Raw genomic sequence first — 16,465 nt, forward strand, 5'->3', positions numbered from 1 at the left:
GATTCAAATTCCCAATCAGCCATGAAGTTCACTGGGTGACCTTGAACCAGTCAACACCTCTTAGCCTAACCTACCTCAAAGGCTGTGGTAAGGATGAAATGGGCAGGAGAACCAGTATACCACCTTGAGCTCCTTGGAAGAAAAGGTGGCATATAATTCTAATCGTGTGTGTGTGTGTGTGTGTATTATTGTATTTTTGTTGAATATTGCTTTTAGGTATTGTTTTCATTTGTTAACGCTTTGTTACTGAACTCGGGGGAGGGGGTTGAAAAGGAGCATACAGGTGTGAAATTAAATGAAATCAAATCAATTTAAAGTGTCTTACTTGCAAGTAACACATTTGGGGCTGTGTGCTACTTACCAGTGCTCATTGAAAAAAATTATATATGCATAGAAGACCACAGGATTGCAACTTTTTTTGCCACATTCCTCTAAAAAGCACTGCTATATACTGCCACACAGAATGTTTTGGGACATTTATTATAACAAAAATACCAGTCAACAAAATTGCAATAAGAGTTTCATACCAATAAGCTTGATATTGTTGTCGTCATCAAGCAAGAGATTTTCTATCTTCAAATCTCTGAAACAGACAAACATGTTTAATAAGAATGCAGGCCTTCAAGCTTTTGATATTTTCAAAGTTTCAGTAACCACTGTCATTTTCCACTTGCATCAGATTAGGATCTTAATGTTATGCTATAGAGATGATCGAGTTGTAGTCCAATGTAGTTACCATGCGGGTACACTTGGTCTAATATATGTGTTGGGGCACAACCCATCAAACAGTTCTATTCCACAAAACTGACTGAAATTAATGAGAGTTGCACCGGAATATTGTGGCTGAGAAGTCTAGTGGTATTTTCCAGCATTGTGGTATGTGTCATGAAATCATATTAGACAGTCTCCATTTGAAAAAACATGAGCAGCTTTTGTACAGAAAAAGAGAGTTTTAAAGGCTATGTATATTTGATTTATGCTATCAAATGATATTTACTGGGTCTAGTCTTCTGCATGGAAAAGAAATACAGGCACAATAAGGCTGAAAAACATATATCACCATAACGTAAGTGGAAGAAGGAAAATGGTTCACTGACTTCAAAGCATAGTTTGGGATATTTGTGGCCTTGTGCAGTTAAACTGCATTCCTAAGGCAAACCTATGAAAGAAAAGCCAACTTTGCATTTCAAAAGGAAGCAAATCTCAGTGCTGCAGAATTCTGACATAAATATTGCACTAGCCATCACACTGTACTTAAAATTAGTTGGCTGAATGCTTCTAGAGATCAAGCAATGGGTGCCAAGAAACAAAATCTAAGATGCCTGGAATAACTGTACTTGAGGGGTGCTATCAGAGACTTTCAAATGTTTTTGTCACTGTTTGCATTTTATTTCCATAGCCTCTGCAATGTTCAAAATGCTTTACAATCACTATCTCTGTCATCCTCGTAACAACCTACCTGAGGGCCTATTAATGTTACCTCTTGGAACAGAACAAGTTGCCAAAAATGCCTAAGCATTTGACAATCCTGCTAACACTTTGTGTTACATAGAAAGGAGCAAGGCCAAACTGAATGTTGTAGAGGTTTAATGCATCAACTTTAAAAAATGCATATAGCAACAGCTGGGGGGGGGAGGGGAGGGGAGAGGAGATACTATCAAGATTGCACCAGGCATGGATGAGGAAATTTAACATTTTCCTCCCCTGGTGATATCCAAAGGAAAGTATCTCTTCTGAAGTTGCTATGTGCATTGGAAGGAAAGCCCTCATTGGGGGCAACTTCAGAAGAGACATTTGCACGTTACCTTATGAGTACCTGCAAATAGGCTTCATCAGCTGTAAACAGCCACTCATTGAGATTCAGAACTTCAAAAAGTCTCACACTTTTTGAAGTGAGAGTCAGGATGGTTTAAATACCTCAGCAATGCTTCAGAGGTGATTAGAAAGTTCTTTATTGACTATGGGCAACCATGTGAATTGGAAGTCATAACAAACAAACAAAAGAACATTATTGTTGTACTGTATAAGGAAAGACATCTTTGACATTATCCACCAAGGTCTAACCAAATGCCATGAGTGACCCAAGCAGACAGTATAGTGACATGGTGAATAACAAAATAGATGTATTTGGAAAGAATTAGGAATGTCCTATGACTAGTTGTTGCCTACATTCTCAACTGGTATGTCCTCCAAGTCTTCCATGACATGGCCCAATGCAGGAAACTTGGGCTATTATCAGACAGAAGAGGCTGTCTGGCAGCACCTATGATGAGGAATGATATATGAAAAGGTAATTCTTAGTCCCTTTTACAGATAGGAAATGAAGACGGAGCGATAGTGGCTTGTCCAAGGTGATACCATGGAGGTACAGCATTCAAACTTTGGTCTCTTACATCCATATGCTATTATAGCTCACAAAATACAGAAATGTGTGTATTTTAACATCTCCCAAAGCATTGCTTAATAACCAAATTCAAAGTGATATGCATCTAGCTCCACATTGAAAGAAATAGTGGAAAAAACAGATACACAGGAAGCTGTCTTTGCCACTGGTACATTATTAAATTCCTTTCTCTGACATTCTGACAGTAATTGCACTGAATAGGATTGAATTTGGTTAAAATTACTTTAAAAGGGTTGTTGAGAATTTCCTGTGGGATGCTATTGCAAGCACCAAAGCCTTAACTTCATTGTCTTTGTTGTTCTTACTCCCTTAGGAAGCTTAATGCTCATCCTGTTTTTGACAGCATGAAGGCCTCTGTAAATATCTTCTAAAAAGAAAAGGCTTCCCATATATTGCCATTTGGGATTGTTTTCTTGCTGTCAGACAAAGAGACAATGACTGCTATCTAATTCTGATTTGAGATTGATGCTTCTATGGCTTCAACAATGAACAAACCACAGGCCAAAGTTTACAGACCTTCTCAAAATGACCCCACAGAGACAGGCATCAGAAATGACTGCTTGGCAAGAGCTTTTGGCTGTAAAAAGGATGTACAGTATTCTTAAAACGGGGTTCTCAATTTGGCATTACAAACTTCATTAGGTCAAGGGAAAATCAGCCAAGCTTCATCAAGCATTGCTAGGACAAGACAAACACAGACCGACAGTCATAGAATCATCTTTTACAATATAATCTGGCAACAAGCAATCCAAAAGAGCATGAAGAAGGCTACAGTACCCATCTTACATGCCTTAAAGTCTAATTAATGATGGAAGACCCTAGGGAAGCCAATAGCTTCCAAGCAAAATGACTGGGCATGGTGACTGTGTTAAAAGGAGCAGCCCTGGGCTCCTTTGGAAGGAATGGCAGGGTAGAAATAAATAAGAGGAGCTCCTCTGGGATGCCTAGTGCTTTGGCACTTTGAGCACCAAAACAGATTCTGAGAACATAACAAGCCCTGCTGCAGCTGACTAAAGGCCCATATAGTCCAGCATCCTATTCTCACAGTGGCCAACCACATGTCTATGGGAAGCTGACAAATGGAATAAAAGCACGCTTCCCGCTCTGCAACTGGTATTCAGAGGCCCTCAATCTCCAACACTGGGCACAGAACACAATCATCACTACTAGCAGCCTCTGCTTATCCTCCATCAATCTGCCTATTCCCCTTTTAAAGCTGTCCAAAGCTATCCACACTGAACACACAGAACCCAAACAAAAACAAACCATGGGGCAAACAACACATGACAGGAACCTATGAATTTCTTTTAAAGATATTGGTAACCTCACGTCATCTCTTTGGGAAAAACACCCAGGGAGGACTGAATTTTGTGGACAAACATTAGGAATTAGCTAGGTAAACCCTCCTTTTGGGTTCTGATTTACAGCCTTTGATTGTACTTCACTGTCAAAACTCCCAAAACAGAAAATTAGAAAAGCAAGTTGGTGTAATGTTTGCCCCATTGTCCCTTTGAGTTGTTAGGAATGGGAAGGTGAAGCAGTGGGCTCATGTAGTGTAGGAAGAGCTTACACTCCACTGGCAACTCTCTGTTCTCTCACAGGATAACAGGATTCATATTATGTGAAGCCGCGGCTTTGAAATGACAAGCTCATGACCCAGAAAATTGCTGGATACTGGTGGACTGGCTACTAGTGAGAGTTTACAGAACACAGGCTGTGTTCACACATCATTCTAAGTCAAACCATGGTATAACACGAATGCATGAATGTGCTGGCTCCCTGGGAGGAGACTGCTTCCATTTTGCTCCTCCTCAATTCTTTCAACGCAACATGGCAGCTAAGATTTGGCTTAGTGTGTCATCTGAACGTGGGACTGTGCTTAAAACTCTCTCCTCCTTAACCATGATCTGCAGAAAACCTTGGCTAGATATCATGGTTAAGAAAAGAGCTTAACCAAAATCCCATGTTTGGATGACACACTAAGCCAAGCCTCGACTTAACTAACACAGCACACTAAAAACTAAGAGGCCTAGGAAGGAACAAAGGAGAATCAGTATGTTCAGGCAGTCTCAGTAAGCCACAGTTTAGCTTACAGTGTGACATGTTAACCAGGCTACTACAACTCACAAGGTTAAGGAGGTTTCACTTTTAGGCCAAGTACTGAAAATGACAGGCAGGACAAAAGAATAAATATTTCCTTAGCTGAAGAGTTGGACACCTTGAACACTTCTTTTAACCTTAAAATACCAAGTATTTTCATATGACAGTAAAATTTTCTATAGCTGAATTCAAGGTCATAAAAGTTTTAAGGTTCTTCAATAATTACAATTCACTAATATCAATTTTCAATAGCATGACTCATGTTGATAAGATGACTGAATTTAATCACTCCTCTCCCTCAGTCTAATTATTTACCTACTTTACCACACAAGGACAAATAATTTGTGATAGAGCCGGCTGAATAATATCTCTAATGAATTTGATTTTGTTGGTGGTGGTGGAAGTCCTCACCTGTTCTGTTAAACAAGCTCAGAGACCATGAGTATATATTGTAAAAGGTACAGCAGCAAGAAATTCCATCCCCCAAGAACAGCCACGTCTTGTTTATCATAAAGAGAGAATGTGAACACCTACAGATCACAGATGTGCAAGTGCTGTTATTTTTAGAGCTGATTTAAAATAACTTCATCGCCAACTGCACTTAAGGCAAGAATGAATTGTGACTTTCTAAAACATGGATTTAGCACTCCTTTTTAAAGGGTCCATTATAATTAAAATAATAGCAAACTGCTTGAATTGATAGGTGACACATAGTGCTTGCACACTTTTAGAGCCTGCCTATAAAGCAACTCTCTACACTCCTGGCTGGATATTGTGCCAGTCAACTAAATCACACAAAGTAGAAAAGATAGGTATATAATTTAACCATTTAGGTTGCCTTTTCTGCCATTAAGTCTTTCAAACTGGATTACAGCCCATAGTTAAAATATAATTTTAAAAAACACTTAAAATTAACCAGTGAACTAACTAGAGTTTATTTTTTAAAAAACACTGGCGTATCAAGAATTAGCAACAAATTATAAAAAAAATAAAATCGGAGCCCACAAAAGTTCTGCTGCAAAATGTACGTTTTAACCGACCACCTGAAACTCTGAACTGAACAAGAATGATACGATTTCCCTTGGGAAGACTTTTCACATACAAGTTCCATCTTGTTTTATTTATAACCGCCACTGCTTAATTTATGTAACGACAGATTGGTTTTATTAAACTATTGTTTAATAGTTGCCAAATGATATTTGCATCCGTGAATATACTGTAAAGATCTCTGTGAAGGCTGGTCTTCAAAAGCAGAACACTCATGTTAAATAACTAAGCAAGCTCACCTGTGAACCACCCCTGCACGATGTAGGTGTTCAACAGCCAAGATAAGCTGCCGGATGTATTTGCGTGCTTCATGCTCTTCCAGCCTCTTTTTCTCATAGATTTTGTGCATCAGGTTGCCTCCTGGGCAAAGCTCCATAACAAGGTAGTAGCTGTTTTCCGTTTCCAAGATATCCAGCAGCTGAGCAATGTAAGGGTGTCGGATCATCTGCTGGATCTGTCCCTCCCGCCTCAGATTCTTGGTGACATAGGTGTCCTTTTTGGCTCTTTTCTTATCAATAACTTTCACTGCCACCTGATGGGAAAGAAAGACAAGCCAAAGTTATTATTACTATTCTTGTTATTGCTCCTAACTCCAACTGTTCAATCATAATATTAACCTGAAAAAAGTGGGAAAAAACGCAGAAAGAAGGAACTGGATGGGGGGAAAGTGAGAGCTGAATTATACGAATATAATCTTAATCCTCCAGTGACGCGGTCTTACATATATGGTGTTTGCTTTAAACAATTGTCAATGTTGTGTTTAAAATTGTTGTTCCTACCCTGGGACCTTACGCTGAAAAGTGGCTAGTGCATTTATAAATATTATTATTATTAATATTACTGTACCTCCAAATGCAATACTAATTTAATTATGTCCAACACAGTTGTGTAAGAAGGAATTTGTGACTTCTAAGCAATCCAATGCTAAGCATTTGGTGGTCAGCAGAACCCTCAAAAGCAAAACCTCCGGTACTTAATTCCTACTATATTGAATGTTATTTTTCTAATTTACACAAATAAGTAAATGTGAGGTATCCAACAAATATCCTTTTATTTTAAATTGACTTCTGTATCTTGATTCCAATTATTTAATTACTAAGCATTTGCATTTACATAACCTAAAAGCAGATTTCTAGGTCACAAGCATCTACTGATGTTTATTATGACATCTATGGTATGAGCAGCAAAAGAATTATACTAATAACCATTCCTCTTTCGCAGCCTATTTCTTCAGAGTCCTATGGCAAGGGAAATGATCATACCTTGCAAATGAGATCTATTAGCTCATTGTTCATTACTGCCAGCTTATTAGAATCGAAAAGGGAACTCGCTGTTCTTTCATGCTGTTGAGCTTTGCACTGAAATCAGTTTAAAAGGTTCCTGCCCATACAAAACAAAATCCAAAGTGGTGAAGACTCTTAGTTTAGTGGTAGAGCACATAGTCTTCATGCGAAAAGTCCCAAGTTTAATCCCCAGCATCTCCAAATGGGACTCTAGCTTTGATGGACCCCAGACAACCTATCCTCTGGCAGGCCAACCTACATAGCTGCAACGGAAATGTTTCAATCAGTGCTGGTGCCTGGCTCTAGCTACCCTTTCCCATGATGCTTCTGACCATTGTGGAACATTGACACAATGGCTGGATTCAGTCACATGAGGCACTTCTTGGAATTCTTGTTAATTACACGTTTCTTCAAGTATAACACCTTTAGGCCAAATCTATCACCCCAATGTCAAGTCTGCATTACACTAATGTTCTTTTCCTTGTCAACTTATAAGATCTCTTGAAAAGCACAATAACCTTCACTATATCTACATTTAATAATACTGCCCAAGCTACAGGATCACCCTGATTTCAATAGCCTTTTCCTGAAAAGTTGCTGAGGTGATGACAATAAACATTAGTTCAAACAAGAAAAGTAGCTCTCAAAAGCAGCCTCTAGGATACAGATGACAGAAAAGGAGCAGATGAGTTGCTGATGTGGAAGACTCAATGGCAGCTTACACTCCCAGTGCTTCCAGTTTTCTATGCCTGAGAATGAGTGATTAATCTTTCTATGTCCAGTGTGAAAAGTTGCCTGGGGGAAACTAATGGAAAGGGGATGGGCTGGCCAGGCCAGCTGACAAGGCCTGCAAAACTGAGCAATAATTAGTTTTAACTAGATAACACAAAGGTCAAGCAATGCTCACAAGGCAGCTGCACGATGGAAATTAACATTTGCAAAAATGCCAGGAAGCAACATATCACTGTGTTGAAATGAGGTAGTTTGGTTACAACTTAAAACACTGAAAATCACAACTTCCTTTGCACTGTTAAATGTGGAGTGAGGGTAGACTCAGGCAACCAGGAACTACTAAACCTCCATGTTCACATAGAGAGGCATTGAAGCAGTTCCCACATGGTTAACAGTCATCTGAATCCACTGTCTTAAACCAAAAAAAACTGAATGTGCTTTTCTCCCAATGAAGTTAGAACAATAACTCAGATTAGCATAATGTGTTTAAACAAGCCATCCTTAAGGATTAGTCTGCTGAGGACAAATTAATTCATGCATATTGAAAGGTTGTTTCCTGTTGGCAGAATAGGAAATACCACTTGCAGGTGGAAACAGAAAAAGTAGTGTTGGTTTCCCCCAGGACTGAAAGACACAGGAAGAAACAGAAATCTGTTGTTTGAAGTGCTTTATGAATCACATCTCTCCCATACCAACAAGTCATCCCTACCTCACTGAATATAACAGTTCATTGTTGAACACCACTAAGAGGTGAACTACATGTTACATGCATGAAACAAAGAAAGCCCTGACAGGGTTTTTTTTAATGAAAAGCAATCTTAACATTCACATTGTTTTAAAACCTATTACAGTTGTTGTTATTGTACAATTTTAAATAGCCTCAAGACTTAAGTGAACAGCAATAAATTAATAAAATAATTTTGATGGGGCCAAGCTCAACTGGCTCTGGTCGGTGGAGGCAACCAGGGCGGGGTGGTTTGTTAAGACCCAATAATCACAGAAATGTGTCTTACACCTCAAAGCACAACCTTGCAGTTTCCTTATTTAAACCCATCTGGAATATTTGCTAAGTACTGGTGAAAACACAACGGCTTTCCTAACACCTACAAAACTCCAGAACCCAACGTAGGATTCTTCCATCAACTTTTGCTCTTAATTACTAATATGATTACAATACAATTAACTGAATTAAAATTGTTTGCAAAATCAAAGTATTAAAATGTATTAATAACAACTGAAATTGAAGGTGTGCATATGAAAACATAGGTAAGTTAGTTTAACATCCTAAAAATGGCACTCAGATTACTTCCAGGTGAGGACTTAGTATGCAAATGGATCATTCAGTTATCTCAAATAGATACTGGTAGTTGTTTTTGTTTTTTACTAATCAGATTTTGCCTGGAAAGGGAAATGCAGATGAAATAGAAAAATATGAGCTGGTATCTGAATGCTAATGATGCCGTGTGGATGCAGGAAAAAACCTGCGTGCATGAATCATAGAATCATAGAATTGGAATAGACCACAAGGGCCATCGAGTCCAACCCCCTGCCAAGCAGGAAACACCATCAGAGCACTCCTGACATATGGTTGTCAAGCCTCTGCTTAAAGACCTCCAAAGTAGGAGACTCCACCACACTCCTTGGCAGCAAATTCCACTGTCGAACAGCTCTTACTGTCAGGAAGTTCTTCCTAATGTTTAGGTGGAATCTTCTTTCTTGTAGTTTGGATCCATTGCTCCGTGTCCGCTTCTCTGGAGCAGCAGAAAACAACCTTTCTCCCTCCTCTATATGACATCCTTCTATATATTTGAACATGGCTATCATATCACCCCTTAACCTCCTCTTCTCCAGGCTAAATGAAGAACACAATAGGCATCCATCTGGAACCACGCTTAGACAATTTGCTATATTCTTTTACCGCTCAATCCTATGCATGTCTACTTGAAAATAAGCCTAACTGCGTTTAATGGGGTTTATTCCCAATGGAAATGCAAACAACCTTCCATGTATGGTATCATACCCTAATACAACCTTGTGCCCACCAGACTGCTCTTTACACATAGCTATTTCATCTGCATCACAATGCTTTGATGAGGGGGGCGAACTAAAAGTAGCACTTATTTCTTAGAAGTTATGGTGTGCTTGTACATAATAAATGCATATGAGCTAATTAATTTTGCCTCACAAGTCTGTTGCAAAATTCAACTGGGTAGGAGAAGGGTAAGGCTGAAAGTTTTTTTAAAAAAAACAACAACAACTTGGCTTATTTAGACCATTTTTCTTTAATCCCGCTCTTTGTAAACACCCCATGGTGCTGGGACCTCCTTCTCCTTATATGCTTTATGTGCAACTCTGGTTTTACTTCCAATAAATAATTCAAGTCCTGGCGTTCGTAAAATATCCTGCTGGTGGGAAACAAAACACCAGCTCCCACAATTAAATTGAGAAAAGGCTTTAAAAAGCAAAGACAAGTTTACTGTAAAGCTGAACTTCAGTGGTATGGAAAATCACTGAAAGCAGTCAAGCTTTATAAAGAGCCCAAATCCTTATGCAGAACCTGGGGTGTGGGGTTTTTTTGCCGTGTAAATGTCCATTTCCCTTTACAACTTTTCCTGAGAAGTCCCAGAGTCTTCTAGTTAAAGTATACTGTAATCTGAATGAATATAAATGTAACTGGGAATTTCTTTTACAAAAAAGCACCCTCCCTAATATTTACCAGTACTGTACTGTGTTATTTTCTCATATGGCAAATCCAAATGATTACAGGATGTTAGTTTACCATTTTCAGTGCCCTGAAGTGGGCATGAAAAACTCTGTCTTGCAGGGACAGCAAGGATTGCTAGGGTACGTTGCTGGGACAGTGGGATGCTTTACTGTAGCACTGGAGAAGCCTGAGAAACAGGAGAACTTCTCCACAGCTTCAAGGAAATAGGTCAATGGACTTTCCCAGAAACTGGAGTGAAGTGTGGTGCTCCAAAAAATCAGTCTGTCTGGCTTGAGGGCCTACAACCCATTGGTTAAAGAGGAGCATCAAGGGAAGACTTAGGATTCGGAGAAGCACATGGGGAAAGGACAAAAAAAATGGCTGGAAGGGAATTGTCACTTATGCACATTGACCATACAAATGATCTCTGCTTCATGTAAGGGAGTTAGTGCTTCATCCTCAACCAGTTTGGGTGTGTACAGGTGTATTATGTTATAAATAGCAGGCAGGGTGAATATACATGTACCATTCACAACAGAGATGTACTTTTCCCAGCTGCAGTGAAACTTTACATAATAACACTTTTTCAGATTTTCACCTAAAAATTAGGTTGGATAGTGCGCAGAGGACGGCAACCAAGATGATCAAGGGTCTGGAAACCTAAAATAAATATCTTCTTATTGAAAGATTCTCCTTCTTGCTTTCATGTCTCATGATTATAAAACAGAAAATCCCTGAAGTCTAAGGTCTGAGGGCAAAACCTAAGGTCAGATTCCTCAGATGCTTGTCTAACCATGTACCAGTTCATGATTTTATGACAGTGTAAACCAATGCTTAACTTTAAGATTAGGCTGCTTTTTAAGATTAGACTGTAATGCTTTACACATCAGGATAAAATGACTCCATTCCCCTGCACAATTTCCCCCCAGATTCTCTTACAAAATGATGTCATATCATCAAATACTTAAAAAAATTATTCAATGCACATTAGATTTGATGACACATTTACATTCGCCAGCAAATACCTTTTTTGGTTTCAAGGATTTCAAAACTGAGGTGCACATTAGATTTGATGGCGCATTAGACTCAAGTAAATACAGTGGCACCTCGGGTTAAAAACTTAATTCGTTCTGGAGGTCTGTTCTTAACCTGAAACTGTTCTTAACCTGAAGCACCACTTTAGCTAAGGGGGCCTCCCACTGCCGCCACATGATTTCTGTTCTCATCCTGAAGCAAAGTTCTTAACCCGAGGTACTATTTCTGGGTTAGTGGAGTCTGTAACCTGAAGTGTCTGTAACCTGAAGCGTCTGTAACCTGAGGTACCACCGTACAGTATTTTTGCTGATAGGAGCAGATCAGGACAGAAATCCAAATACAATGCAAGCTGCTAAATTTATCATCACAGCTCTATGTTTCTAAGACATTGTGCCAAATTGTCAGATTCAGTCATAGTAATTTGGAGCAGACCTGAGTGAAGACTGCAGCCTGCAGGTCCACTCCCCAAGCCCCGCCCACAGGCCGCCATGGATAGGCTAGATTTGAAATACCGGCCACCCATGATGCTCTGTGGCAGCCGGGGAAGCTTCCAATGGCCGAAACAACATGGCAAGGTGTTGGAGGTGCCGCAGCGAGTCGCAACAGCTGGCCACCCTGAAATCAAGTAAGTGGCCATTCTAGCACTGAAATTTGTTTGAATGTTGCATGTTTCCCCTCTCTAGCTCTAATCAAACATCTACTCCATTTCCCCCAGCCCCATTTTAAATAGGGGTAGATAGTGGCCCCTACTCTCATCCACTGCATGATCAATGGACAGCATATTGTCATCTCTGAATCGGAAGTTCAAACTATCTCACAAGCACTGAAATTCAGTCCCAGTGGCAATCTCCATCCCATCTGTTTTATTATACAGTAAACAGTAACTGAGTGAGTGGAGGCTTATAGTTAAAAGCTGCATCTTCAGATTTAATCATTTAAGGATGGAACTATTCAAGGATTAGAGATGGTGTCAGATTCATTTGGTATTTGTTCTTTACTGCTTGTTCTGGTAATTAAAAAGACTGAAGGACACAAAACAGAACATTTCAATGCAGCCTACAAAGCTTTTTTTCAAAAAACCACACACGCGCACACACAACCAACCCTGAGGTTTATAAGTTTAAGAAAAGGATTTTCAAACCAAATCCATGTCTTGAAATAGATCAACACTTTCCCCAAATAAAAAAGGGAAATCCTTCAGTGCAAGTTGCCAGGCTGTGAACTGTGTACACACAGCTGTAACTACTCTGTTCCCAAGAGAGGTGGGATTCAAAGGAATGTTCTTTTACTGCTTCAAGATAACATTTCTTGCATTACAAGCCAAATTTGGTAAGGCACTTAAACATGAGCCTTACTTTAATTTCAGGAGTAGTTCCAGTGAAATGGAAGCAATTTAAGTGACTCCCATACTTTCTGTAAGGGCAGTTCCCATGACTCAATAGATGAGTTGTGAATGTGTGTTAGAATGTAAGAAATGACTTGCTGGATTAGAACAAAGGACAATGAAGTTCAGCACCTTGCCTCCAACAGTGATCAGTCAGATGCCCTTACAAAATTCACAAGCAGAACATTCCCTGTTGTTTGTTCTTTGCATTTGGCGACCATAACACATGATTATTCTGTGCAGTACAGTACTTCTACTTCTTTCCTCAAGGCTTAACGATTCCCAAGCCCTTCAATTACAATATTTTGTTTCTAGGAAAATTCTATTCACCCCCCCAATAGAGTATCTATTGCATCTATGATTGCTGTGTAGAATGAGGTAGTATGAGCATTATGGGTATTTGCTGAATTTGACATCATTTGTGATTAGTGACAATTTGCTCACCCATGGTCACCTTTCAAATAAATTGTTTATTTACTGCTCTTTTACATGATAAGGCTTAAACAATGCACACTTACCTATGAATATGTCATTCCACCACTGCAGCACACAACAGTAGGATTGCTTATGTAGCCATTCAAAAAAAATGAAGAGATAAACACCAGCAAGGTTACTTCTACCACAAAAATATTTGGCACTTTGGAAGCTTTTTCTTTCTTAAAATTATATGAAGACTAGAAGCCCATCTCCCTCATTGCTAGGGTGTGTATACTCTCATATCTTTTTGAAGGTGGTAGACAAGAGTACAGCTAATCAACCCCCACCCGTTGTTGCACATATCCAAGTTTTGTGATACAGCTCTCTCTTTAAAAATACACAAAATGCCTAGAAAGCACCATTTCAAGAAAACACACTCAGAAATAGATTTAAAGGGTTAAAAGCAAAATGCATTCTGATTTACATATTCTTATATGTAGATAGGAGAGAATCCTTCATGCTTTTTGAAAGAACAAACTACTGTTCAATGCAGAAACACAATGGAATAAAAAATCAATGAATCAAAAAATGGAAAGAATATTTCCATTCAAATGCATTTGCCTTCAAATATAAATTGCAACAAATTTTAAAATATGTAATTATTATCATTTATCTAAAATCTAAATAATAGTCATTCAAGTCAATGAAGTCACATGCATTCGCAATGCTTTCTCTAGCATTAAACTTTGGTAAAGCCAAAGGTTTCTACTTTATCGCTGACTTCATTGTTGTTGTTATATTATTCCGATAAATATTCTTTCATTCTGCATGCACAACAGAACCTGCAATTCTTTGTTTAGGGCAGAGTTCGCTAATCCTGCACCCACGGGCACCAGATTGGTGCCAGCTCTGCTATAGAAAGAAAGATATTGGGCAAATTAGAGTGGTGTGGCTACCTTGCATATTTTTCCTAGTGCTGAAGAATGTTCCCTATTGTTGTTAGACAGCAACAGCATCATTGTGTGTGTGTGTGTGTGAGAGAGAGAGAGAGAGAGAGAGAGAGAGATGATCTCCATAATCGGGACCAACAGGATACAGCTGACTTCCTGTGGTAAGCATAAGGCTGTTGGGAGTGGTTGTCTCTCTAATTTTGTGTTATGCCACAGCCCCCATGGCAGCCATTTTGTTACTGATGCCGCCATCACTATCAAAATTTGAAATGTGCCCACTAGGTTGGCAATCCCTGTTTTAAGTCGTTAAAAATCCCTTCTAAGTTACCAGGCTATGCTAACAACCTTCCCCTCATGACAAGTGTCCATTCCTTCTCTCTCTCTTTAAAGTGGGAGACAGGAGAATTACTACCCCCACCCACCCCTGAAGCAAGAATTACGTTTCTCATATTATAGTATCAGCAACAGAAATTTAACATCTGAAGTTAGTTAATTTGCTCAATAATTCACCAGATATTTTCCAAACAAGGATTCTGGCATTACATAAATAATGTGAAACATGCATGCTCCTTGTGCCATTAAAAACTAGAAATCCAGGTTAAGCTTAAAATACTGTTGACAAAGAGGAAAGGAATTTCAATGGGCAGTTGCAGAAATGAATGAGGAGTCTTGTGCATGATTGCTGTGACAGATGAAATACCTGTTAAGACAAGCATGGTCTGTTTCCTTTTGTTGACCAAAGCTGAATACTGTACATAACTGCCCATGAAGTAAATCAGGTTTCCAACTGCTATAAAACAGAGGTTTTTCTGGTCCTTTTAAGTTAGATGAACTAAGAAAACACAGAGCTCAAATAAAGCCAAACAAAAGTAATGCCTGGGTCACAAATGTATCCTACCTAGATGGTTTTGATAATAGAACAACTAGCCTTTTTAATGTTGCAAATGTCTTCTGTCACAATGAGATAGATGAGACTTCTGAGATTACTTGTGGCAAAACAAAAGCAGAAAACCCATGCCAAGTAATAATGTTATTTTAATAGTCAAGCCTAACATGAAAATACTTGTTTGCAGAACTTACAAAATGACAACATTAATTGATCCATAAGACAGGATACATGTAAATGTTCCCATTTGAGATGTGGTGTTGAAATGTACATTTAGATATTCCAAAGCAGCAATGACTCAATGTTCTTTATAGTTTTTCTACAGCAAATGTATGTCATAGCAAAACAGCAGTACTGCTCTTTTGACACACAGGGGATTTCAGTTCTGGTATTACCAGCTATGCTGAATTATGGACTTGGGCAGCAGGATGCTTCAGTTGTGCGCACACAAGCAATCTTCCTCTCACTCTTTTGCCCAAGTGTGCTCCTGTACAATCCAGATGCTCCAAGAGAAACACAGAAATTACTTGCATGTAAGTAGACTGGCTGCCATTTCATGTTGTCAGCTGGGGCATTTGTTCACAAGTATAACTGTTGACAAAGCGGGCTAAAGCTAGGCCCTTGACACAGAAGACGCGAACCTTGCCATGCAAGGAAGTCAACAAGGCTATGTTCCAGTTGTTAATTTGGATCCCATTTTTTTCTTTCTCAGGGAACAGATTAGAAGCTCGAGAGGTAGCATTCTCATTTTGAAATGGCATGTTTCAAGTTGAAGCGAACCTTGAACACATCTGCTGCCAACAAAGGTTCTAATTAAACGGTTTTTATAAGAACCTACCCTGTTTCACTCAAAAAAGTGTGTTATTGATAATGTTCTTAGCACTGTTTTTGTCCAAATATTACTTGAGCATGGGGCTCAAATATCTGATGAGGGCCAAGTTACATGGGAATGCCTTTCCACCTCTTTATAGGCAACTCCCAATTTACGTGGGGGGTTACGTTCCAAGGCACCACGTGTTTAAGTGAAATCACGTTTATTTGAAACACCATTGGAAAAGGCGGCAAAATCAGAAGAGTGTTTGATATCTCATCCTCATGTACACCTCCGTCTTTAAACTTTCCCAGATATCTGTATGTGACAGACTAGCTGTCATTTCCCAACAGGAGAAGTATAATGGAGAATGAGGCGTATTAGAGCACATTATGCACCTTTGGTGCTCTATGAGCTGAGGTACAGGGTGCCCCCCACCTGCATTTCTAAGCCAGAAAAGGGCTTGGGCTGAATAAGAAATCATGAGAGAGAGAGAGAGAGAGAGAGAGAGAGAAAATTACATAACAAAGAGCTTTCTTTCAGGATTAGTTCTCCATTATACATATATTCACAAATCTGTCCTTCCGCCCCCACTCCATCTTGTCCTTCCAAGCTAAGAAAATCCAGAGGAAAGAGATACAGAAGGCCATGCAAGGAAAAGGAAAGTTCTTGCTCCCTCACCCTCCGCACTATACACAACCAGTGACTTTAT

The 16,465-nt window shown here is 39.2% G+C and overlaps 1 protein-coding gene and 1 long non-coding RNA gene across 2 annotated transcripts in view; one reads left to right on the forward strand and one right to left on the reverse strand.

The window, feature by feature from the left end:
• HUNK (hormonally up-regulated Neu-associated kinase) overlaps positions 1–16,465 on the reverse strand; it is a 56,273-nt gene that overhangs the window by 29,139 nt on the left and 10,669 nt on the right. Inside the window, exons 2-3 of the mRNA XM_083500357.1 lie at positions 5,791–6,083; positions 528–583 (exon numbers count right to left, since the gene is read on the reverse strand). Coding sequence (XP_083356483.1) covers positions 528–583; positions 5,791–6,083 — 349 coding nt within the window. The remainder of the gene's footprint in view (positions 1–527; positions 584–5,790; positions 6,084–16,465) is intronic.
• On the forward strand, positions 11,853–15,779 carry LOC310705655. Its single transcript, XR_014525434.1, has 3 exons — positions 11,853–11,930; positions 15,257–15,475; positions 15,655–15,779. It is a non-coding gene; the product is annotated as an uncharacterized lncRNA (long non-coding RNA).

Source organism: Podarcis liolepis, assembly GCF_965112155.1.
Source record: "Podarcis liolepis genome assembly, chromosome: 4".
Taxonomy (NCBI): Eukaryota; Metazoa; Chordata; class Lepidosauria; order Squamata; family Lacertidae; genus Podarcis; species Podarcis liolepis.